The sequence below is a fragment of the Cotesia typhae genome, unplaced genomic scaffold (genome assembly GCF_013202065.1).
Source record: "Cotesia typhae breed Kobodo isofemale line unplaced genomic scaffold, CoteBio_Ctyphae contig_33, whole genome shotgun sequence".
Lineage (NCBI taxonomy): Eukaryota > Metazoa > Arthropoda > Insecta > Hymenoptera > Braconidae > Cotesia > Cotesia typhae.
In genome coordinates, this window is record NW_027423741.1 from 282,165 (window position 1) to 305,315 (window position 23,151).

Below are 23,151 nucleotides of genomic sequence, written 5' to 3' on the forward strand. Positions count from 1 at the left end.
CATGTGAAAAAAATGTTTATTAGCAATACATGTTGATATTTTGTATCAATTAATTTTGAAGTGTTAATTTAATAATTAATAATTAGAAAAAAATTATTACGCCCAGACAAAATCAATTGTGTATAATTATTAAAAGTTTTTTTTTTTTTTTTTCCCCTCGTTACTTAGTGAAATTGAAGTACTTTGAATATTTACAGTTAACAGTGTTAATTATTTATCTGTTTAAATAATTATTTACGAAAATTTCAATAATGACAAAAAAACGTTACAACGCGATTGCACGCACAAATCTAACTGTAGAAATTGACAATTCAACATTTAAAAAGGTAATTTATTATAAAAATATTATTTTACAATGAACTATTTGATTATTATTTTCTTTTTTTACAGATTCAGATTGAAAATGGAAACTCTAAAGAAACTTATGATGCATGTAATGAATTTTCTATTCCAACAGAAAAAAGAAAAACTAAAAAAATTGATAAAAAAAAAACAGTTACACCGTTTCTATCAAAGAAACGTAGAAAACAGTTGGAAAAAATTGTTGAACGTAAACAAAAAAAGCTACAGGTAATTATTTAGATCTATACTATTTTAATTATTGGATTATAATTTTTTAAAATTGTATTTTTGTTTTGGGAAGAGAGCTGATTTATTGAAAAACCTAGCAGAAGTTCAAGCATCATCTGGAGAGCTTGAACAGTATATGTCAATTACAGCAATCCAAACAAAAGGACTTAAACGACATTTTCAGGAACTGAATGCTCCTTCATCAAAAGCTAAAGATAGAAATATTATTTTAGAAGAAGCAAAATCAATTCCAAATGCCATAAAAGGTAGTAAGAAAAGACGTATGGAATTATTAGGTAGTGAATTGAAACAACAAGCATCATCCGATCCGAATATTATTGGTTTTGAGGTAATTATTTTATATAATTATTATTTAAAAAAGAATTGAGTTAAAAGATAATCAATTTTTTTAATAAATATTTCAGGAAGACACTGACAATGATGAATCCAGCGATGATGAAAATATTGAAGCAGAAGAAAAAATAAAAGAAGAAGTTGAAATTAGTGAAAAAATAGATCCAGAAATTTCAATTGTCAAGAAAATTATTGATAAAAATATCAATACAACTACAAATAAAAATGATGAAAAATCTATAGAAAATAAAAACAAGCCAATTAAGCCTGTGAAAATAATCTACGAAACGATAGACCGTAAACCAGCAGTTTTTGTTCCCGTAGATCGTAAACCAGAAATACAAGAGGCGCGATTAAAACTTCCTGTACTAGAAGAAGAGCAGCGTATAGTTGAGGCAATAAACGAAAATAACGTTGTAATAATAACTGGTGAAACAGGAAGTGGTAAAACAACCCAAGTACCGCAATTTTTGTACGAAGCTGGGTATGCTAAAACTAAAATAATTGGTATAACTGAACCAAGAAGAGTCGCTGCCATGTCTATGAGTAACCGTGTAGGTGAAGAAATGAATTTGGGGACTAATATAGTTTCATATTTAATAAGATTTGAGGGTAATGTTACGCCTGAAACTAAAATAAAGTTCATGACTGACGGTGTTTTAATGAAGGAAGTTCAAAATGATTTTTTATTAACGAAATACTCTGTTATTATTTTAGATGAAGCTCACGAGCGCAGTATTTATACCGATATTCTTATTGGTTTATTATCACGAATCGTACGTTTAAGGGAAAAAAAAGGTGATCCATTAAAAATAATAATTATGTCGGCAACATTACGTATCGCGGATTTTGTCGATAATCCAAGGCTTTTTAAAGTTAAACCTCCGGTTATTAATGTTAAAACACGACAATTTGTTGTTCAAATACACTTTGAACGAAAAACTAGTTATAATTACGTGCAAGATGCAGTAAAAAAAGCTGTAAAAATTCACACCCGCTTGCCTGAAGGTGGTATTCTTATTTTTTTGACCGGTCAACACGAAGTTAATACGGTTGTTAAAAAATTACGCAAAGCATTTCCTTATAAAAAGAAAAAATGGGAAGCCACTAATTCTCAGATAAAAGACAGTGACTTTAAAAATAATGATAGTGACAGTAACGAGGATGAAACAGAAGAAGATATCAATTTCATGAATGCATTTCGTCGGATAAAAAATAAACGAAAATTAAAAACAATAAATTTGCCTAGAATAGACCTTGATAATTACTCGGCAGTTTCAACGGATGACACTCAAGAATATTCCTTCGATTTGGACGGTAATGATGATGACCCCTTGGATTTAGAAGAAGATGAAGATCAAGATGATGAAGATATTTTAAAATTGAATAATCAATTGGATTCACAACCAATGTGGGTTTTACCGCTTTACTCGTTGCTTCCTGCTCACAAACAAGCAAAAATATTTAAAGCTATTCCCGAAGGCTGTCGACTTTGCGTGGTATCGACCAACGTTGCCGAAACATCGTTAACTATTCCGGGAATAAAATATGTGATAGACAGCGGTCGTTGTAAAGTCCGTTTGTATGATAAAATCACTGGAGTTACGACATTCAAAGTTGGCTATACAAGTCAAGCTGGAGCAGAACAGCGAGCTGGAAGAGCTGGTAGAACGGGTCCAGGTCATTGTTATCGGCTCTACTCTTCTGCTGTTTTCAATAATGATTTTAAGAAGTTCAACGAACCAGAAATCCGACGTAAACCAGTCGATGATCTTTTATTGCAGATGAAAGTTATGAAAATTGATAAAGTTGTTAACTTTCCATTTGTAACAGCACCTGATATTATTCAGTTGAAGTCTGCCGAAAAACGTCTCTGTATTTTGGGGGCTTTAGAACAAGTAAAGCGGCCAGAATACTTGGAAAGTTATTGTTCTAAAGTAACTCCACTTGGTAAAAGTATTTCTGTGTTTCCTGTAGCACCTCGGTACGGAAAAATGTTGGCGTTATCTCAGCAGCAGGACCTTTTGAAGTTTACCATCAGTATGGTATCCGCGTTGTCAGTTCCAGAACTGCTGATAGAGTCCCTCGGTTCCGAGGGTGAAACTAAGAAAAAGTGGCTGCTAAAGCGACGATGCTGGGCTAAAACTGGTAATAGTTTACTTCTCGGTGATCCAATGGTGCTTATTCGAGCTGTTGGGGCTGCTGAGTATGCACAATCTCAGGGTAAAATGGTGAAATTTTGTGAAGAAAATGGGCTAAATATAAAAGCAATAATAGAAATTCGAAAATTACGCCAACAACTTTCTAATGACATTGCGTTGAATATTCCTGAATTAGATTTGACAATTGATCCCAACATGGCACCACCAACCGATTTGCATGGTAAATTACTCCGTCAGATACTTTTAGCTGGTATGGCGGATCATGTTGCAAAAAAAGTGGATCCTAATGAAATAAAAGAGGATCAAGATAAAGCTAAATGGCGACATGCTTACAGAACTTTGGAAATGGAAACTCCTGTTTTCATGAACTCGTGTAGTGTTTTGAGGAAAGAAAAACCTGAGTGGGTGGTTTACCAGGAAATTTATGAAACAAATAAAATTTATATGAGAGGTGTTACTGCTATTGAACCAGAATGGTTTTATAAATTTGCACCAACTCTATGTCGCATGAGTGAACCTCTTGATGACCCGGCTCCTACGTATCACCCTCAAACAGGAAAAATTTTCTGTTATATGAGTGGTACGTTCGGTCGCGCTGCTTGGCAATTGCCAACCATGGAACTGGAATACCCATTGAATATTAATGGAATTAAATATTTTGCAAGATTTTTTCTTGAAGGCAAAGTCTGTCCAAAATTAGAAAAATTCGTTGGTACATTACTAGGTACTCCCAGTAGTGTTAATAAATCTTGGGCTGCGTATGTATTATACTTATTATTTATATAATGAATTAATATATCAGTATTTATAAAAATTTTTATTTTTCAGAGTACTTACCAGGACAATTGCTATTACCAATGCTTTATTAAGTAAAGAAGTAATGTCAAAAGATAAGTTATTGGAAGCGTGGAAAGAAGATAAACTTTGTATGTATTTTCTATTATTTCTAAGTGAATGAATAAAATAAATATATTATTCATATACTTGTTGGATTAATAATATATTAAATTTTTTTTACAGTTTTGTTGAACGCATATAAAAAATGGTTGCCAGAATCAGCACACTCTGATGTAGAAAAAATATGGCCGCCTGTATAAGTTATTGATATGCTTAATAAATTGTACAAATTATTTTATTTTATAAAGAAAATTGATTTATTATTAATTATTTTTCAATTTTTATTTTGTCCTATTTTATATACTTTAACGTAGATACCATTTAGTGGTGCTAACAGGAACAATTTTTCATTGATGGTATAGTTGATGTCTGTTTTGTGGCACACATCAAACTTGAATGTTTGTAATAATTTTACTAAAGCTATTTTCACCTCCATTTTTGCAAAACGCAATCCTATTTAAATGATTTACTATTTTAGTCTTGTTATAATTAATTTCAAGTACAACTTACAATGTCTTACCGATGCAATTTCGTGGGCCCAGACCAAAAGGTAAATAAGACATTTGAGGTCGATTATTTACTTCTTCATCGTTGAAACGTTCAGGGTCAAACACTTGAGGATTTTTATAATACTTTGAATCATAGTGAATCCCAAAAATAGGGATCCATATTGTAGTTCCTTTGGGAATTGTTAAATTTATACCTTCAAATTTGTATAACTGCGTTGATCTTCTCAATGTAAAATTAATTGGAGGATATTTTCTCAATGTTTCTGTAATTAAATACATTTGGATTAATCCTCGATCATAATAATGTATTTATTTTTATATACTTACCACACATTACTTTATCGAGATATTTGAGATTGTTGATTCCATCGTATGTAATTTCGCCACCAGTTCTCAATAATTCATCATTGATTTCTTCTCGTAATTTATTTTGTATATTATGATTTAATGCAAGCTCAAAGACACAATTACTTATTGTCGATCCAGAGGTTTCAAAACCAGCAATGAAAAAAATGAACAATTGAGCCGCCAAATCTACATCTGTTAAAACTAAAAAAACAAGACAAATAAATTAATTAAAAATAGTAAATCTTTGAGAATCTGTAGAAATTACTCACTTATATCATCGTCTTCTTGAGATTTTTCCTTTAATGCCATCAGCAAATCAATAAAATCATTACGATTGATATTATATTTTCTTCGGTGTTCAATACTTTCCCGTGTAATGTCAATAAAAAATTTTTGCATTTCCCAATCAGTAAAATAACTTCCAATAAATTTGTAAAGCAATGGCGCATAAGATTTCATTCTCAGTCTGATTAAATTTTTCAAATTCAAACTGAAAATTCTGCGTGTCATTTTATAAAAAATGTTATCCTCGTTAATTAGCGCGTCGGTTTTTAGACCAAATCCACAGATGGCAATAACGTCGATGGCAAATCTCTCCATTACAGCTCTGACTTGAACATCTTCACCGATTACTGACATCAAATTTTCATTCATGTGATCTGCACACTCGACAATCATATTAATCATTTTTTTGAGCTTTATTGACGAAAACATAGGAGTTAATTTACGTCTCAATAATCGCCATCGATCTTCATCAACAAATCCAACATTTGCCGATAGAGGTTCATGTTTATCGTGATAACCGACTCCACGGTCGACAAAACTTGAGAAATCTTTTATCATTACGTCTTTTATCAATTTCAAGTCTCTTAATAATAAAACTTTTTTCATTCCTGCATAAACCCCAACAACACGCTCATCTGGGTATTGCTCGTAGATTTTTTTGCAGTAATTTCCTACTGATAATCTTCCGAGCAGCACGTCTTTTATTGTGCCAATAAATGGCAATGGTTTTGGTCCATTTATTTTTTTTAATTTCCAAAAATTGTAATTTGTAATATAATAATACAATAGTAATAAAATAAACATTATTAATAATATTATTGTAATTAAATCCATTATTAATTTCAATACTTCCAATTTGTTGATGACATGAAATAATTTTACCTAAAAAAAAAAAAAAAAAAAAAAAAAAAAAAAATAATAATAATAATAATAATAATAATAATAATAATAATAATAATAATAATAATAATAATTCTGACAATTTAACAATATTCAATTTTCTTTTACTTACTAGATTATATCAAAATAAATATAATTACTTGAAAAAATGGAAATTGAACTTTATTATATTAAAATTTAACACTTTTAAATAATTTTTAAATAAAATTGTTTTGTTCCAACTCTAAAGAAAATTTAGCGATTAATAAAAGACTAGGATAAAAATCCTTATAAATAAAGTGTTGACGTACGTGGTTTATTCAAATTAATTTTTTAAATTAAATAATAAAACAGTGCAAGGTTCTTGGAAACTCAAAGTTTACCTGCGATATATTCACTTAAAAATTTTATAGGCAGTAAAAATCAATTAAATTGTCTTTATTGTAGTCAATAAATATAATGATCATATTTTATTAGTACACTTACGTAAAAGATACAAAAAGAACATAAAATATGACTCCTGGACTTTTGCTGTCTTTTTAGCTTGAACGTTTAACAACAATTAAATAATAATAAATCATTGATTTTTATTCTGTTTAAAAATGACTGTATTTATAATAAAGTTAAAATAAATAAGTTGAATTTATTAATTAAAAAAATCTCACTGCTAACTATTATGATACCGAACGAATCTTTTATTGTACTCCAGCAACAATAATCACAAAAAAGTACATGCTTGTCACCACAGAGAATACTTTACCTAAAAGACCATATTATTATTTTATTATAGTAATAAAAAAATTCGTTTATTTTTATTTGTATGAATACCTAGATCATCTAAAAGGACAGATTTAGCAATATCTGATCTGCTGATAGGTAAAATAACGTCAGTTGAAATTTGTAAAACGGAACCCAAGTAAATATGCCAAGGTTTCCAAGTTAAGGAGAACGTCAAAGCTGCGGCTAATACCTGACAAGCATCCTATCAATATTTTAGTAAAATTTTAGTTTTGATTTATCAGAATTTGTTCCTTTTTTATTCATTACACACTTAAGTTTTAATTAATCACTAAAGATTTACGATAAAAGTAAATAAAATATATATATATATAATTATAAGTCAATTTAATTATTCTTAACTATTCAACTAATTTAAATTATTTTCATTTAAACAAATTATTTCTTCACTGGGTAATAAAATAAAAATAAGTTCAACTGAGACTTTAAAAGATGATGATCTCGTCTAAAATTTATATTCATATTAATAATAATAAATAGTAGAAAAATTTTTTAGCTTGCAAAAACAATGATCAACAAAATAAAATAATATTAATGTTAGCGAATAAATTAAATTGTAATTTACTTGTTTATTAAATATCAATGTTATTGAATAAAATATAACAAAAAAATAAATGAATACAATATTTTGGATGATGAATTTATATTAATATTGTGTATGTATGTTTTATCATTATCTTAAATATTATTATTATTATTTATTTATTTTTTTTTTTTTATCTTCAGAAATGTCTCCACATTTATAGGACATTGCAAGAAGAAAATAAAATATTACTTTTTTTAATCTTATTAATTATTTCAATATTACTTAAAAATTTAACATTTTTTGATATCATGAGAAAAGACCCGTAGAAAAAAATTCAGTAACGAAATATCAATTTCCTTGAATAGGTTGGTCAGATTTCTTCCCAAAATACTTAAAGTTAATGAATGTAATTATAAATATCATTGAACAAAATATTGCTGCAGTTAGAAGATAAACTGGTGATGGATAAGCAGATATATTTGAAGTATATAAAAGGGAATATAACGGAGCACATCCCAGTGGAAGGAGCGTCTCCACAAAGGAAACTAGTGAAAAACTTTTTCCTTTAATAAAAATAAAGCATTTCATTAATTATTAAAACTTTCTTTAAAATTTATCCAAAAAAAAAAAAAAAAAAAAAAAAAATATATATATATATATATATATATATATATATTTACCTGTATCATCAACAGGAACAGATTTTGATAAAAGAGACCGAACTGTAGGTAATAAAACACCAGAGAAAATTCCCAGGCCTACTTCTAGATACATGTGCCAAGGTTTTGTCACAAATGCAAGACATAACACAGCTGATAATCCGGAAATACATCCTATTAGCGCCTCTGTGATGTCTGACATACCTGTAAGGATAATCAAAAGAAAATTTACTTATCTGATTTCAAAGATTTGTGTAAAAATTTACCTAGATAATCTCTCATTATTTTTAAACCAGCAAATGTTCCAACGATAGAAGTGATCATCGATATACTACTAAACATTGAGTATTGTATAACATTCCAGCCAATTTTAGCATTCACAAATAAATAACTAATATCCATATTTCCATGAGATTGAATTTTAAATAAAGATAACACTAATAAACAGCTAAAAAACAGTCCGCGATTCAAGCCATCGCGTTTTTTTGTACACGTCAAAATTAATTGTTTAATTAAAAACAGATCAAATGGATTTCCCCATTTTTCCTAGAAGATATATCAAAAATTGTTATTATTATTATTATTATTATTATTATTATTATTATATAATAAAAAATTACCTCTGATTTATTCTTTACGGTTTCAGGTAGTATGAATATTACATAAAGTAGCGATAATAAACAAAGTAAAGTAGCAATCATAAATAATTTTGTATAATTAAGCTTTTGAAATATTAACGGACCAGTAAAGGTACCAATTACTAGTCCAATTTTGACACACGTTTGCAGACACGCTAAATACCAAGCACGTTTATCAGGTTCAGTAGTGTCAAATATGTAGCAAATTGTTGCTAATAGCAGTCCAGAGCCTAGGAGGGCTGTTGGTAGGTAGGCTAATAACAGCAGCCATGGGCTTAAATCAAAGCTACTTAATACTGACAAAATAATGAATCTACAAAATGGAACTGTAACAAAAAATATTGTGTATTATTTATAAATATAAATCATAACAGAAATAAATTAATAATTACCAAAATAACCAGCTATTATTAGGGGTTTTCTTCCATACTTGTCGCTCCAAGGTCCCAAAAATAATATCAATAATGCCGGTAAAATACCTTTTATTAGCGATCTACTGATTAAAAGATAACTCATATGTGGTTGGACAATTTTAGTTAGATTTTTTGCTTCTTCACTGCTGCTGTTTGTATGCAAAATATCACAGTTACTTTTATTTTCACCCATTACTTGCCGACACGTTTGAAAAAGCATCAAATCGGTGATGACATTAGCTGAAAAAAATTAATATAATTAATTTATTAAATACTTTTCTGGAATAATTTATAAGTTTATAATAATTAATTTTACTAACAAGTCATTCCATTTGCTAATAACAGCAGAAAAATTGGAGGTTCCATCAATAAAAAGTGTTTCCATTCTGATTTTATAATATTTACATTTTTTTTCTCCATTATTTAATGAACAAGTCTAGTTAAAAATAATAAAACTACTGCAGAACGTCAATGCGATAATGTTGAATGCTAAATGAAGAAAAAAAAAAAAAAATAAAGAAAGAAACAAGAAAAATACATAAGTTCATTACTTGTGATACTGTTATCTTAAAACTTCCTATTTTTTAAAAAAATTATTTCGTTGCTATATCATTATTTTACGGACAGATAACAAATAATTTTCATTAATTTCTGTGACTATTGTAATTTGTAATATTATCATGTTTTTTAATCAACATTGTGGTATATAGATTGCACACAAGTAATTCATAAATAAAAATAGTTACCAACAATGAAGGTCATCATCATTGTACTTTTTATACTCAGTATATCAGTAAATTTTTTTATAACATATTCTTCTTATTATGATTTATAATATGTTAATGTAAAGAAACAAAAAAAATTATATTGTCCGAGATGATTTATCATATAACATTTAATCTTTTAATCGATTAAGTAACATTATAACTATTATTTAATGCATAATATCAGTCTTTTAATCAGTATTATGATGAAAAAATAAAAGTCATCACAATAGAACTAGAATTTACGTAAATGAATCAAATTATAACTTTAAAATGTTTAATTTTTTCACAGCAGAAAGTTAAATCTCTGGTTTATCGAGTGATTTATCTTCAGAGTATTTTAAATATGTAAATATGGCAACGAAAAACATTAAAGCGAAAATTCCTGCAGTCATTAAATATACGGGAGATGGATATGTTGTTATATATGAAGAATATAGTAAACTATACAATGGAGAGCTTCCTAATGGCAATATAGTGTCGAGAAATGTCACCAATGAAAACGTTTTGCCTATAAAAAAAATGTACATTAATATAATACTAATAATTATATTAAAAAAAAAAAAAAAAAAAAAAAAAAAAAAAAAAAAAAAAAAGATTTTTTTATTGTTTAAAATAAAAATCTTACCTGAATCGTTGGGAGGAGCTGATTCAGTAATAAACGTTCGTGAAGTCGGTACTATGGCACCCATAAAAATTCCTAAACATGCAAATAGCCACATGGGCCAATCTTTTTTCGTAATTGAGATACACAACGATGAGAATATACCTGATAAGCTTCCTACTAATAATATCGCAATGTTTGAAAAACCTGGAATATTAAAACACTCAGTGGTTTTAAATTAGCTTTACAAACAGCAAATATTTACCCATATAATCTTTCATAAATTTGAGGCTGCTAAATGTTCCGACAATTGAATCCATTGCGTCTTTTGAAGCATATAGAAAATAATTCTTTAATTAATGGCAAATTGAATGGATTTCCCCATTTTTCCTTAAAAAAAAAAAAAAAATTAATATTTTTAACAAATTCTTTTAAATATTTAAAATGTATATTTTTATAATTACACTCACGTTTAATTCATTTTCAACAGTCTCAGATATCAAAAAAATTATATAAACTAGCGCAAATGCACAAAATACTGCAGCAATAGCGAAGATAAATGTATAACCGAGTTGTTTGAATATCCAGGGACCGGTAAAAATAACAATTACTATTCCTATGGTAACGCATGTTTGCAAACAATTGTCATTCCACTTGCGAACATACAAAAAAATACTGGTAATTCTATAAAAATATATCGCCTCCATTGTGGTGTTGGTAAAGTTGTATCCTCAGTTTCCATTGTTGAATATTATTTAAATAAATTATTATAAAAAATTAAATCATTGAGTAATAAAAGTATTTTATTTATTATTAACAATAATACTGATTTATGACTTGAAGCTTTGTTACCGACTATTTTATAACCATCGAAGTATAGTCATAGTAGGATTACTATCATCATTATTGCACGAAAAGATAACGAGCAATTTTCATAACTCTATGATTATCATGACTTTTCGCATTATTGTAGTTAATAATTGATAATTACTATGAAGTACGTTTACAATTAAAAAATAAAACTAATTAGGATGAATCATGAAGTTACGCTAGTCTTTAGCGCATCATAATTTTTTTTAAATATCGAAGAGTGATTATTAATTAAATTATTTTCTATATTATCGTGTTATTTATTATAAAAATACAATCGAAATTTATAGATATCATATCACAGATTTGTTATTAAATAACTTGTGCCAAGAACAAAAATCAAGTAACTAAAATTAATAAATGAGTAAAATTACACTGAATTATTTCTTCTTTCAAAGATCAGTCTTCTTGAATTGCTGTCTGATAAGGCGATTCATCTATATGAATTTTTCGATCCATTATTATAATAATTATTATCATTAAAAAATATATTCCAGCTGACAAGAGATACGCCGGTAATGGATATACTGACATGTATAAAGAATACATTAAGCTGTACAATGACGCTCCTCCTAAAGGCAATAACGCTTCCATAAATGTAACAAGTGAAAATACTTTGCCTAATAGAAAAAAAAAAAATATTAATACCTTTAAAGTATTTAATAATAAACATAATAATTTTAATTTTATTTTACCCATGTCGTCAACAGGAGCAGATTTAGATAATAAAGATCGTGTAGTGGGTGAAATAATACCAGTAAATATTCCTAAGCTAGTTCCAAGCCACATGTGCCAGGGTTTTGAAGTTAAAGAGAAGGTAATGGTTGCAGCGAAGCCAGATAAACTTCCGATTAACGCTTCAGTGGTGTCCGTAAGACCTAAAATTTAAGTTAAAATAATTTTTACTCAATTATTATATGTCTTTTTAATTATCTTTAGTATTTAAATCTATGAAAAGAAGAAATATCAATGATAATTACCCATGAAATTTTTCATTACTTTCAAACCAACAATTGTTCCGAAGATTACTAATGTCATAGATAAGCTGCTATAAATGCTAAACTGAATGGTATTCCAACCAAGCTTGGCATTAGCAAACAAATATTCAATATTTGTCGTACCATCAAAAATTATAACGAGTAATGATAAAACTAAAAGACAACCCCAAAGTAATCCGCGATTCAAACCTGGGCGTTTTTTGGTACATGTTAATACTAATTGTTTGACTAGGGAAAAATTAAATGGATTCCCCCATTTCTGTAAGCATAAAATAAAATTAAATTAAATTGTAAATCGTTGATTTAAAATTCAATAATAAATAAAACTTACATTTGATTCGTTCCTCACAGATTCAGGAACGAAACATAAAATATAAAAAAATGATATGATACAAAAAAAAGTTGCGATGAGGAATAAACTACCGTATCCGGACGCTTGGAAGATTAGTGGACCAATAAGTGTGCCAATAACCAGACCCGCTGCAAGGCATGATTCTAAGCATGCCAAATACCAGGCACGTTTATCAGGCTCTGATATGTCAGACACATAGCAAAATGTTGACAATAAAAGGACTGAAATTCCGCCCATTAACGATGACGGTATTGATGCCAATAAGTACATCCATGGATTCAAATCTTGATGACTTATAATTGTTAATATTGTGTATTTACACACCGGAGCTGTGAGAAAAATTTTGCATTTTAATCAACTCGTAAATTTCAGTTTTATTTAATTTCAATATAAATAATTAATTTACCAAAGTATCCTATAATTAAAAGCGGCTTTCGGCCGTAAGTGTCACTCCAAGGCCCCAGAAATAATACCAAAAATGCCGGTACAATACCTTCAATTAAAGATTTACACATGATTAGATAACTTGCATGAGGTTGAACAATTTTATCTAATTCTTTTGCCTCATCACTGCTGCTATTTGTATGCAAAATATCACAATTATTTTTGTTTGTCCCCATCATTTGTCTACATGTTTGGTAAACAATCAAATCAGTGAAGACAGTGGCTGAAAAAAATAAAAACACTTTAGATAAGAAACTTTTAATCTAATCTATAATTTTTTTTTTTTTTAATTTTTATGTAGTAATTAAGTCAGTAAATACCAGTCATTCCATAGGCGAGTAATAATAAAAATATTGGTGGTTCCATCAACGTAAAACGTTTCCATCCTTTTCTCACTGATTGAACACACTCGTTATCCATTTTAAATATTTGTAAAAATATTACACTGTACAGGTTACACGAGTAATTAAGTGCAATAGCAACTCTCATGAAATAGCCAAATATAAATAGTTTATAAATATAATGTAAAATTTTAAGTAAATATATAAATTCTGTGATGTTATATTGCTGACGTATATCTGTCAACTGACTGTTTATTTCATTATTACTTGTGTTGTTACTATTTAACAAGATAAGTAGCAGTTTTCTTTGTTCTATGTCTCCAATTATTATTTTTTTGCGCTGTCATTATTTATAATCAACACATTACGAAAAAATACTAGAGATAAAAATAATAGAGTGCTTAAATGGTAAAATATGTAAAGATGTGTGTAAATTGTTGAAAGAAATAGAAAATGTATTGAGAGAAAATGAGAGTGAGAACAGAGAAGGGAGCAATGTAACAAAAGATACCGAGCAATAGATTTCTAGTCAAAGAAAGAGTGAGCTTGAAAGTGTGATAAAGAATAAGAAGTGATAATTAAGAAATAAATTTAAAAAGTGAGGAAGAACGTGTGTGGAGAATAGTATGGGATATGTTAAAAATATTGTAAAAAAGCAATGTACCCAAAAAAGTGGTGAAATGTATGCCAAAAATTAAAATTAAAAAATAATTTAATTAATATATTACTATGTAATCCACATAAAAACAAGCTAAATAGAAAAACAGCGCTGCTTGTCTTTCTATTTAGAAAGCTTTTTGTAAAACACTGCCTATGTGATACAAATAAAATTATTTATTATATATATAATCAACACATTATTACAAAAATGAACGGAATCGCCAAGGTCATTCATTGTTTTTGTGACAAGATGCTTAACCTTATTGTTTTTTTTTTTTTTTTTTTTTTTTTTTTTCAATTTCTTTCACTATTGATTACTTTCATTAAAATAAAACTAATTTACACTAAATTAACTATTACAAAATTATAAAATTTATTTGATAAATATTTTCTACATTTTATATTAATTAATATAATCATCTTTTATAATAATATAAAATATAATGTGTATATATATATATATATATATATATATATATATATATATATATATATATATATATATATATATATATATATATATATATATATATAATGTTTCATGTGCGAACAGCTGTTTAATATTTGCAAATAGATAATATTTTTTGTTCTATATAGTTATTAAAAAACGTGTAAAAATGTTATCAAACCGACCTCAATCGCCAAAGAAAGAAGACTGCTGCGGTAATTCATGCAATCCGTGTATATTTGACGTCCATAGAAATTTATTGAAACAATGGGAGTTGAAAAAAATTAAATAGCAAATCAAATAATTTACTGGAGCCTTTGGTGTACAAATTATTCAAAGTTTATGAATTAAAACAATTAAATAATGACTACGTTACGTTAATACTGCGCTACAGCGATAAAGAAATAAATGACGGACGCGTGATATTTAATCCTGGACAACATGTTGTGATAAATTATTTAAAGTGGTCGAAACCATTCACCCCAATTTCATGGACTGATGATACTATTAAATTTTTAATTAGAATTTACGCTGGCGGTATCAATACCAAAAGATTAAAAAATGTGGAGATCGGTGAGCTGATTAAAGTCCGAGGACCGTACGGAGATTTTGTGTACTCGCGTAATAAATTTAAAAGTATTGTTATGTTTAGCATTGGTAGTGGTCTAGCAGCATTTTTACCAATTATTAAATCAATTGTTGACGATGAGGAAGATGAAACACGTGTTTATTTAAATGCTGGATTCAGATCATTGGATCTGGTGCCATTGACTAGAAATTTACAATTGTTTACTGACTATTGGAATATTGAGTGTAATCTTTATTTAACAGAAGGTAAAAATTTTTGAGATAAAAATTATATAGTTTTGTTACTGAATAAATTTCTTTTACAGATGCGAGTAAAAAAGTCAATGGCATCAATATTGAGAAAGGAAGAATTGATGAAGGAATTTGTAAATGTATTTTAGATAATTATTCAGCGAGCAGCTCTTTAGTTTTGATTTGTGGTACGGAAAAATTCAATCTTTCTTTTGAAAGATGGATCGTAGAGTGTAATTTTATGAATTATCATGTTTTTAAATAAATAAATAGTTCTCGGGGAATGATTTTAGTTACTTACAATTGCACATGATATATTCGTATTACAGTTTGGGCAAAAACCATGAATACGATTGAAGAAAATTTGATTCCCTGCTATCACTTGTAACCACTGGAAATAAATAATTATTTTATAATTTATTAAGTTGGACAAATAATTGGTTTTTTTTTTAATTTAATTAGTTGTTTACCTGAAGAAGACATGAAGAATGAAAATAACGTTGACATTTTTCATTATTACAAACTTCTGATGGTGTTTCACCGCTATCTGATTCCATCGAAAAACAAATACAGCATTCTTGATCATCAACGATACCGTCATTTGGTTGTACTAGACGATTTTCATCTGGTGGACGAGGTAATTCCTCAATATCTAGTAAATCTAACAGATTTTCAATGATTGATCTTTCACCAGACCATTTCTGTGGAAATTATTTGAAATTAAACATAAATAAATAATTTCAATAAAATTTGTAAATATATAACAAATAAAATTACTTTCAAGTTTTCTGTAATGGTATTTTGACATTTAGAAACTTCATTATCACTTCCAAGTACTTTTATTTCTTGCAAACGTTCAGAAGAAGAAGGATCTGGAGTTATGAGAAGTGATAACGATGGATTTATATAAATTCTTCGGTAAAGATGAGACGGCTTTGGTTTCACAGGGTCAATCACCCAACACTTGCTGTAAAATACATTAAATTTTGTCATTTATTTATCAATAATTTAAAGTAAAAAAAAAAAAAAAAAAAAAAAAAAGTAATTAATTAAACGAACTTATCAATGTCTCTTAAATCAATCCAAATATTTTCCAATGAATCGACTCTTGTTTTGAGAGTCTCTGCCGCTTCAGTCAATGTTGATATGCATGTTTCAAGAGCTGGAAGAGTTCTTTGCTCAGGTAAATCCGATGATACAATAATCCAAGGATTGTTGTACGATTTTGTTTCTTTCAATTTTATTGAAATATCTTTGTACGTTAATTTAATTATTTCTAAGCCACTGCTAGCATAAATATTTACATCCTGTAAAAAAATAAATGATTTATAGTAGTAAAATATTAAATATAATATTTATCATAATAGTAAAAAATTATTATATTAATTTAATATTATTTTGTATTTTTAACTTACAGGAATCATTAATGCAGATTTTAATTCTTCTAAATTATAATTATCAAACCAATCAGCATCGACAATAGTATCAACATGCTTATCTTTGATAATTGTTTCCTGGTAAACAAAAATACATCTTATAATATAATAATAATAATGATATATAAAAATAAATTATTTATCAAATAAAAAATAATTTTTTTACTTACCATTAATTTTTGTAACTGATTTAAAAATGACATAATAGAATTTATACTGCGTAATAAATCATTTACTTTTACACTAAAGTCAGTACCATACATCAATGATATTTTTTTACCAAAATTAACAGTTGCGTGTTTCAATGATGGATATTTAGGTACTTTTAGTTTAATTTCTATCTGACAATTGTTATTTATATTCAATAAACCATGCAATGTTACTGGATTTTCAGATATCAATATTAGTTGTGGATACCATTTTAATAACTCTTCGTACTCGTTCATGTTTAAATAATTTTTGTATTAAATATAATTATTATATCCAACGTTATGATAATGAAATTAATAATATTAATCTACTATAATAAGCGGGAAAAATTCCAAACACGTGATTCATTTGATATTTGATGATATTCTTTGTTTATAAATATACTCAACATCAACATTTGATAGGTTTAAAGCGTTAAAGTAGGTTACTTTCTTGCCAAGTTTTTAATTATCATCTTATGATAAATGAAACGGTGAGTTTAAATATTTAAAAAAATGTATTTTGAAGAAATAAAGAATACAAAGTTTCAAAAAAATTAAAAACTACTAACATTAGGTTTATTAAATGAAATTTGTTTTTTTTTCTATATTAGTTTAAATAAAAAAGTTTATTCATCATTATTACACTTAAATTAAAAACTATGTACAATTATTATAAGTACAAAGTTGATTATATCTAATTACAATAACTTAAAATTACAGATCTAAAAAATAAAATACTATTTTCGTTTCTTATACCTAATATAATTTTTTTTTAATTATAAATTTATGATAATATATATAATATATATATAAAATAATTATATCTGATTTGGATGCTGATTAAAAAATTGTCATGCTTATTTTATAAATCTTCATGTATAGACATAATTTTTAGTCAACAAGTTCTTTGACAATCCTGAGATGATAATGCTGAGCCAGGAATTTGATTTAAAATTTCTAGCAGACTATTTTCGACTCTTGTTAACCGCTGGGTTGAATTTTTCATCTTCCAATTCTAGGGCTAAATTAATAATACCCTGAGTATTATTATTATTATTATTATTATTATTATTATTATTATTATTATTTGATGATATATTTTTTATTGGTGTTGAAGGTGAATTACCGATAAAGTATTTGGTTACTGGACTCAGTAAATTTTTATCCAATGCAGCAATGTCTTGGGGCTTTGTCATAAAACTGACAAGACTTCCAATCAATACTGTTACGCAGCATCCAATCATGCTGTACCATAAATAACTTATCTAGATAAACAAATCACATTTTAGTATGTAGAAAAAAAAAAAATTAATATTAATTCATAAATTATATTTAAAACTTACTTTATACAGGGACCAGACTTGATTATTTTCATAATAATCATCACTAATATTTTGATCGTAAAGGGTTTCATTGATACAAGGACAATAATCAACAGATACTTGTTTGTTTTCAACATTTATCAAGTCATTGAAAGTTGCTATTTGTGCGCCTAAACCAATCCATAGCACAAGTGAAAAAGCGGTAATTGCGCCAGTTAATGCCCCTTTTGCGTTTGCCCATGGTACAAACATTCCCAATGAAAACATTCCGAGTGTGACACCACCAACTATACCATTAAATGATAAGGCAACCTTTGGCAATCACAATCAGAATAATAACGATCATAATTTATATAAAAAAGCCATTTAAAATTTTTTGTCAATGATATACAATCAATCACGGTTTATTAATTTTATATATAAAGAAGAAAAAAAATTCTTATATTTTAACGAAAATACTGAAATTTTTTGCCACGATTGATTGCAATAGTTTATAAATGATTTTATGAATTTTATAATCAAATAAAATTACCTCCAAAATTCCACCTAGTCTTTCAACAACAAAAATAAAAGCAAAACTAAATATTCCAAAGAAAATACTAATCCATCTTGCATAAGCAGCTCCTTTTTTTGCAGGTACTTGCATATTCATTATTCCTTGAAATATATCTTCACATGTTATTGCAGCCAGTGAATTTAAAGCACTTGCTACGGTACTGTTCAATTTTTTAATATAAATTAATTATAATTTTAATAATTAATTATAATTTTAATATAAAATAATTACCCAAGAGAAGCTGCAAAAATTCCGGCGACAAAGAGTCCAGGTATTCCTGGATAATCACCCAAAAAATTCATAACATAAAGCGGTAGAAGTTGATCCTGGCCGGTAATGTACCCAGCGTTTAATGGATCGCAACCTTTATTTGCACTATACAGTATCATGCCGGTGAGAAAATTAATACTATAAATAAGAGTTAGTGCTAATGACGATACCCAAAGTGCTCTGTAAATAAAAATAAGATAAAAGTTTTGTATAAAATCATACTTGATAAAAAAATTTTTATTTTATTAGCACTTATAATTTTTGAAATGAAATATTTTTGTTAAATTTAATTGTTATAAAAATCTAAAAAGTAATTGAAATGAATTTAAAAGGAAAAAAATAATAATTACGTATTAACTTGACCAGTTGTTTGAACACTCAGGTATTTTTGGACGGAAGCTTGATTACTACAAAACATAGTCACCCAGTAGAACGTACCACCAATAACAACACTCCAGAAACTATGTCTAACAGTAGGACGTGGATCAAGATTAAAAAATTCAATCCTGTCTGTTTCTAAATTATCCTGCCATACTTTAGATATTCCACCCTGTAAAGTCATTCCCATGCTCACGACAACAAAAAGGGAGATCAGTAAGACAATTCCTTGGAAAGTATCTGTCATTATAACAGCTTTCATTCCACCCTATTAATAAATTATTCAATAATTGTTCAGCAATTTAATTTAAAATAATTTGACAACTTACTTGTGATGCATAGAAGATACAAACTACGTAGACTAGAGCCACGGCAAGATAAGTATCCAAGCCAGTAACTGAAAAATTATATAACAATTATTTTATTGAGTACAAATCAATTATAGGTTGATTTAATTAATTAGGTAATTGTAATTGATGCTGTCATTTCCCTAATTAAATTATTTACCGTGACTTAGAGCTAATGCTGGCGCATAAACTGCTACCGATGAATACAAAATCATTTGCAACATGTACAATCCACTTGTAAATAATCTACAGTGGCGATTAAATCGCAAATTCAGATATTCATACGTCGAAGTTAATCTCAATTTCATAAATACAGGTAAGTAGAGTTTTGATGTTATTGGTACAACGAGGACGAACGCAACAAAAGTCATCCAAAATTGTGTACCCTGAAAAATTATTAAACAAAAATTAGAATTAATTTATTTGAAAATTATAACAGGATTATAAAAGTAAAATTAAAGTAAAAATAATTACATGACTATACATTTCAGCAGGATTGCCCATTAATTCAATGGCAGTTATAAAACTAGCCGCCAAAGATATCGCCATTGGTATTGTACCAATATTTGAACCACCGAGTAAAAAGTCCTTACTTGTTGTTTGTTTTTTTGAAAAAAAACCATAAAATGTACCAATTAAACATGATACTAACAACATTACTGCGAGTACTAAATAATCAATCCAAGAAAATCCGTTTCGTAAGCCAGGATATTCTTCATTGCACTTTTCTTCATCGGCTGATAATTGTCTTCGCTTCTCGGCTGATGAAGTTGACAACGCAATAATCAGGATAAGTAGTCGCAGCACCATTTTTTCGGTTCGTCTATTTCTGGGGATAATAATTTACATTCATTAATTTAATAATATTGAAAAAATTTATCTGTTATATTTAATTGGAGACAAAATTATTTAACTATTATTTTTTGATTGCAAATGACAGTGACAATTGACATAATAAACCTTGGTTGAAATTTATTATTTGTATCAATAAATGATTATTGTCAAGACGATTGTTACTAGTTAGAGCTGGTATTGTAATTTTAAATTTTCATTTATAAAATGATAATTTATTATTAAGCAGATTAAGGGATTCAATTCAATAATGCGAAACAGTAATTTGAGCCGATAGAATTTTAATAAATATCGAATTAAATAGAGTTGAGTATACGTATATATATATATATATATATATATATATATATATATATATATATATATATATATACGTTTATATTTAAAATATATCATATTATTGGATTACAAGTGACCTTAAACAATTGTTGTTAACAGTGACATAATTTCAAGACCGCTGGTCTAATAAATCTTAACAAAAATCAGGATTCACACATTTTTTTATGCGGAAGTTTATAATTACTTGGTCTTTATCTTATATAAATTTTTTTTAATGCTTCCATTTTTCATAATTATGAATTTATAATTAATAATATTATCAACACTTACCTTCTTAAAAAAAAAAAAAAAAATAATCCTGAATTACTTATAAATATTAACAATTAAACCTACTCAGTTAATTCGTATAATTAATTTACAATTTCACTAAATTATTAGTTTCTAAAAATGTTCGAAACTGTAATTGGATTATTTTACTCGATTGCCTGATATAACGCATTAATTTGCAAGTTAACTAATAAAATTAAAAGTCGATAAAAATAATATTTGTTTGAAGGGAAAAAAATAAAAAATAACTTTTGTCACTTAAGGAATTTAAACAAAGTATAAGAAATAAAAATAAAAAAAAAAAAATAAAATTCTTAAAGTTATTAAAACTAAGTAAAATGTTTTCAAACGACTGGATTAAACCGGAGTAAAATTTAAAGACTGATGATTTTAATTGTCATATGCGCCTTTATACCACACTTAATATGTCCCTACCACTAATATTTTTGTTGCGTGGTGGATGAATATGTACAATATTGTCGTTTGTCGGTTTTAATCCTTCGAAATGTAGAAATATACGTTTGTATATTTATATATATATATATATATATATATATATATATATATATATATATATATATATATATATATATATATATATATATATATATATATATATATATATATGTCTGTACATATACATATGTACAACAATAACAAAAAAATAAGTAGAACATATACTCAAGAGCGATAATTTCCATAGAATTTCACAAAAAATCGATTTGCCGGCTTAATAATAAATTTAACGATTGCGCCATCATAATAAACGATGACTAAACTGGATGTTGTTTAGTTTAACATTTTTCATTAAATAAATTAAATCCATAACTATATCTTCTTCCTCACTACATTTACAAGTAATTGTGTGAAGCGATATTGTGAAATTTAAGGGAATCTAAGCAGAGATGTCAGAGATGAGGGTGACGTGTATGATGCTATTTTAAACATTAACTAAAGTCATCGTAAATGGAATCTTTTAAAAGTGAGATTAATGAGTGTATCATCCATATCTACTTCTTCATCATATCGATCTAAAAATTCTAACAATTATATTTTAAGTAATGACCATAATGATTGAAGATGAGAAATATGAGTCTTCTGAATATAATTTTATTATTATTATTATTTTTTTTTTTTTTTTTTTTTTTTTTTTTTTTTCAACAGTTCAATTAAAAATACAACTTTGCGTGATAATTAATATAATACGGCACTTTATTTATAAAACATGTAATTTCTCATCAGCCAGGTGTAGTAGGAAGTTAAATAATATAAATGTAAACAAGACAAAAATAGTTTTGTTTACATTTTCTTTTATCGAATAGGCTGTGTTAAAGAAAAACTCACTATAACGCGCGATCAAATGGGGATGAAGCGATGTTATATTAGTCAATAAGTTTGTTTAATAAAATTTTTATGGCTAATGAAAGTTATTAGTTTATTTAATTATTTATTTACGAATTGAATAGAAGAGAATTTTGATGATATGATGGTAAAAATTTCTAGCGACACGCAACGTGTCTTGACCCCGATTAATCTTTCCATGCGTTCGCAACGCGATTTTATGCCTGAGAAGTTTAAATGGTTGATGGTGCTGTATTTATATATGCCTGTTATTGGGGTATGTTTATGCGTTAATGTATTATGTTTCTCTTCAATAAAAGAAGTATATGATTTTTGCTATTATTGACACAAGTGAGATGTAACTGGGTAAAATTTACAAGTTTAAACTGGTTCCATCCCGGTTTATTTCGGCACAGATCTATAAGCTTTGTATGAATTTATTTTCATGTTAAATAATCCAATACTGATGCTCATTATTTCTTATAAATCATAAATTTGTTTTTAATAAGACTAA

At 27.3% G+C, this 23,151-nt stretch overlaps 7 protein-coding genes across 11 annotated transcripts; 2 read left to right on the plus strand and 5 right to left on the minus strand.

Annotated features, from left to right (window-relative positions):
* Kz (putative ATP-dependent RNA helicase kurz) lies at window positions 1-4,246 on the plus strand. The gene is made up of 6 exons (XM_074240953.1): window positions 1-326; window positions 391-570; window positions 644-919; window positions 996-3,844; window positions 3,915-4,012; window positions 4,107-4,246. Exons 1-6 carry the CDS (start codon window positions 252-254, stop codon window positions 4,181-4,183), a joined length of 3,555 nt encoding a protein of 1,184 aa, XP_074097054.1. The 5' UTR covers window positions 1-251; the 3' UTR covers window positions 4,184-4,246.
* LOC141526148 (putative cytochrome P450 6a13) lies at window positions 4,059-6,231 on the minus strand. 3 transcript variants are annotated; one of them, XR_012478970.1, is made up of 6 exons: window positions 6,138-6,231; window positions 5,110-6,007; window positions 4,820-5,041; window positions 4,494-4,755; window positions 4,302-4,436; window positions 4,059-4,175 (listed from the first exon to the last, which is right to left on the minus strand). XR_012478970.1 is itself a non-coding variant. In XM_074240966.1 (5 exons), the coding sequence occupies exons 2-5, from the start codon at window positions 5,957-5,959 to the stop codon at window positions 4,370-4,372; spliced, it is 1,401 nt and encodes a 466-aa protein (XP_074097067.1). In that variant the 5' UTR covers window positions 5,960-6,007; window positions 6,138-6,229; the 3' UTR covers window positions 4,059-4,369. The 3 variants fall into 3 exon arrangements, 2 of the variants coding, with proteins under 2 accessions (XP_074097067.1, XP_074097066.1); XM_074240966.1 differs by having other exon boundaries at window positions 4,059-4,436; window positions 6,138-6,229; XM_074240965.1 differs by lacking the exon at window positions 6,138-6,231 and having other exon boundaries at window positions 4,059-4,436; window positions 4,504-4,755.
* A 1,291-nt stretch (window positions 6,232-7,522) lies between these two features.
* On the minus strand, window positions 7,523-14,449 carry LOC141526362 (uncharacterized). Its single transcript, XM_074241348.1, has 11 exons — window positions 13,391-14,449; window positions 13,033-13,293; window positions 12,606-12,955; window positions 12,257-12,533; window positions 11,972-12,154; window positions 11,678-11,896; window positions 9,018-9,278; window positions 8,608-8,951; window positions 8,254-8,533; window positions 8,009-8,191; window positions 7,523-7,891 (listed from the first exon to the last, which is right to left on the minus strand). Exons 1-11 carry the CDS (start codon window positions 13,557-13,559, stop codon window positions 7,677-7,679), a joined length of 2,742 nt encoding a protein of 913 aa, XP_074097449.1. The 5' UTR covers window positions 13,560-14,449; the 3' UTR covers window positions 7,523-7,676.
* On the minus strand, window positions 9,581-11,109 carry LOC141526127 (putative peptidoglycan muropeptide transporter SLC46). The gene is made up of 4 exons (XM_074240933.1): window positions 10,877-11,109; window positions 10,672-10,796; window positions 10,431-10,613; window positions 9,581-10,313 (listed from the first exon to the last, which is right to left on the minus strand). Exons 2-4 carry the CDS (start codon window positions 10,724-10,726, stop codon window positions 10,102-10,104), a joined length of 450 nt encoding a protein of 149 aa, XP_074097034.1. The 5' UTR covers window positions 10,727-10,796; window positions 10,877-11,109; the 3' UTR covers window positions 9,581-10,101.
* A 159-nt stretch (window positions 14,450-14,608) lies between the features above and the next one.
* Window positions 14,609-15,603, plus strand: LOC141526126 (NADH-cytochrome b5 reductase-like). Its single transcript, XM_074240931.1, is given in 3 exon segments — window positions 14,609-14,798; window positions 14,800-15,353; window positions 15,413-15,603. Coding segments are annotated over 3 exon segments (855 nt in total). The 5' UTR covers window positions 14,609-14,688.
* Fancl (E3 ubiquitin-protein ligase Fancl) lies at window positions 15,591-17,347 on the minus strand. The gene is made up of 6 exons (XM_074240930.1): window positions 16,945-17,347; window positions 16,754-16,852; window positions 16,398-16,645; window positions 16,116-16,305; window positions 15,809-16,039; window positions 15,591-15,729 (listed from the first exon to the last, which is right to left on the minus strand). Exons 1-6 carry the CDS (start codon window positions 17,218-17,220, stop codon window positions 15,628-15,630), a joined length of 1,146 nt encoding a protein of 381 aa, XP_074097031.1. The 5' UTR covers window positions 17,221-17,347; the 3' UTR covers window positions 15,591-15,627.
* Window positions 17,348-17,580: 233 nt separating this feature from the next.
* Window positions 17,581-21,592, minus strand: LOC141526123 (sodium-coupled monocarboxylate transporter 1). 3 transcript variants are annotated; one of them, XM_074240928.1, is made up of 10 exons: window positions 21,300-21,591; window positions 20,313-20,667; window positions 19,999-20,224; window positions 19,821-19,888; window positions 19,464-19,759; window positions 19,075-19,293; window positions 18,820-19,003; window positions 18,309-18,599; window positions 18,092-18,230; window positions 17,581-17,986 (listed from the first exon to the last, which is right to left on the minus strand). In XM_074240928.1, the coding sequence occupies exons 2-10, from the start codon at window positions 20,646-20,648 to the stop codon at window positions 17,931-17,933; spliced, it is 1,815 nt and encodes a 604-aa protein (XP_074097029.1). In that variant the 5' UTR covers window positions 20,649-20,667; window positions 21,300-21,591; the 3' UTR covers window positions 17,581-17,930. The 3 variants fall into 3 exon arrangements, with proteins under 3 accessions (XP_074097029.1, XP_074097030.1, XP_074097028.1); XM_074240929.1 differs by having other exon boundaries at window positions 17,581-18,002; XM_074240927.1 differs by having other exon boundaries at window positions 17,581-18,230; window positions 21,300-21,592.
* Between the last annotated feature and the right edge of the window lie 1,559 nt (window positions 21,593-23,151).

What these genes read in the sequence shown, in the direction of transcription:
- Kz (XM_074240953.1), top strand. Translation starts at nt 252, where the DNA reads ATGACAAAAAAACGTTACAACGCGATTGCACGCACAAATCTAACTGTA. An exon ending in ACAATTCAACATTTAAAAAG is followed by an intron (nt 327 to 390) that starts GTAATTTATTAT and finishes CTTTTTTTACAG; the next exon opens with ATTCAGATTGAAAATGGAAA. An exon ending in CGAATATTATTGGTTTTGAG is followed by an intron (nt 920 to 995) that starts GTAATTATTTTA and finishes TAAATATTTCAG; the next exon opens with GAAGACACTGACAATGATGA.
- LOC141526148 (XM_074240965.1), bottom strand. Translation starts at nt 5,959, where the DNA reads ATGGATTTAATTACAATAATATTATTAATAATGTTTATTTTATTACTA. An exon ending in TCAAGAAGACGATGATATAA is followed by an intron (nt 5,042 to 5,109) that starts GTGAGTAATTTC and finishes TTGTTTTTTTAG; the next exon opens with TTTTAACAGATGTAGATTTG. An exon ending in TCTCGATAAAGTAATGTGTG is followed by an intron (nt 4,756 to 4,819) that starts GTAAGTATATAA and finishes ATTTAATTACAG; the next exon opens with AAACATTGAGAAAATATCCT.
- LOC141526127 (XM_074240933.1), bottom strand. Translation starts at nt 10,726, where the DNA reads ATGGATTCAATTGTCGGAACATTTAGCAGCCTCAAATTTATGAAAGAT. An exon ending in ATTTATGAAAGATTATATGG is followed by an intron (nt 10,614 to 10,671) that starts GTAAATATTTGC and finishes TTAATATTCCAG; the next exon opens with GTTTTTCAAACATTGCGATA. An exon ending in AGCTCCTCCCAACGATTCAG is followed by an intron (nt 10,314 to 10,430) that starts GTAAGATTTTTA and finishes TTTTTTTTATAG; the next exon opens with GCAAAACGTTTTCATTGGTG.
- LOC141526362 (XM_074241348.1), bottom strand. Translation starts at nt 13,559, where the DNA reads ATGAGAGTTGCTATTGCACTTAATTACTCGTGTAACCTGTACAGTGTA. An exon ending in ACTCGCCTATGGAATGACTG is followed by an intron (nt 13,294 to 13,390) that starts GTATTTACTGAC and finishes TATTTTTTTCAG; the next exon opens with CCACTGTCTTCACTGATTTG. An exon ending in GACAGCAATTCAAGAAGACT is followed by an intron (nt 9,279 to 11,677) that starts GATCTTTGAAAG and finishes AATTTTTTTCAG; the next exon opens with CTAATGTCATCACCGATTTG.
- Fancl (XM_074240930.1), bottom strand. Translation starts at nt 17,220, where the DNA reads ATGAACGAGTACGAAGAGTTATTAAAATGGTATCCACAACTAATATTG. An exon ending in ATCAGTTACAAAAATTAATG is followed by an intron (nt 16,853 to 16,944) that starts GTAAGTAAAAAA and finishes TTTGTTTACCAG; the next exon opens with GAAACAATTATCAAAGATAA. An exon ending in CCATTACAGAAAACTTGAAA is followed by an intron (nt 16,040 to 16,115) that starts GTAATTTTATTT and finishes TAATTTCCACAG; the next exon opens with AAATGGTCTGGTGAAAGATC.
- LOC141526123 (XM_074240927.1), bottom strand. Translation starts at nt 20,648, where the DNA reads ATGGTGCTGCGACTACTTATCCTGATTATTGCGTTGTCAACTTCATCA. An exon ending in ACAACTGGTCAAGTTAATAC is followed by an intron (nt 19,294 to 19,463) that starts GTAATTATTATT and finishes TTTTATTTACAG; the next exon opens with AGCACTTTGGGTATCGTCAT. An exon ending in ATTTTTGCAGCTTCTCTTGG is followed by an intron (nt 19,004 to 19,074) that starts GTAATTATTTTA and finishes AAAATTGAACAG; the next exon opens with TACCGTAGCAAGTGCTTTAA.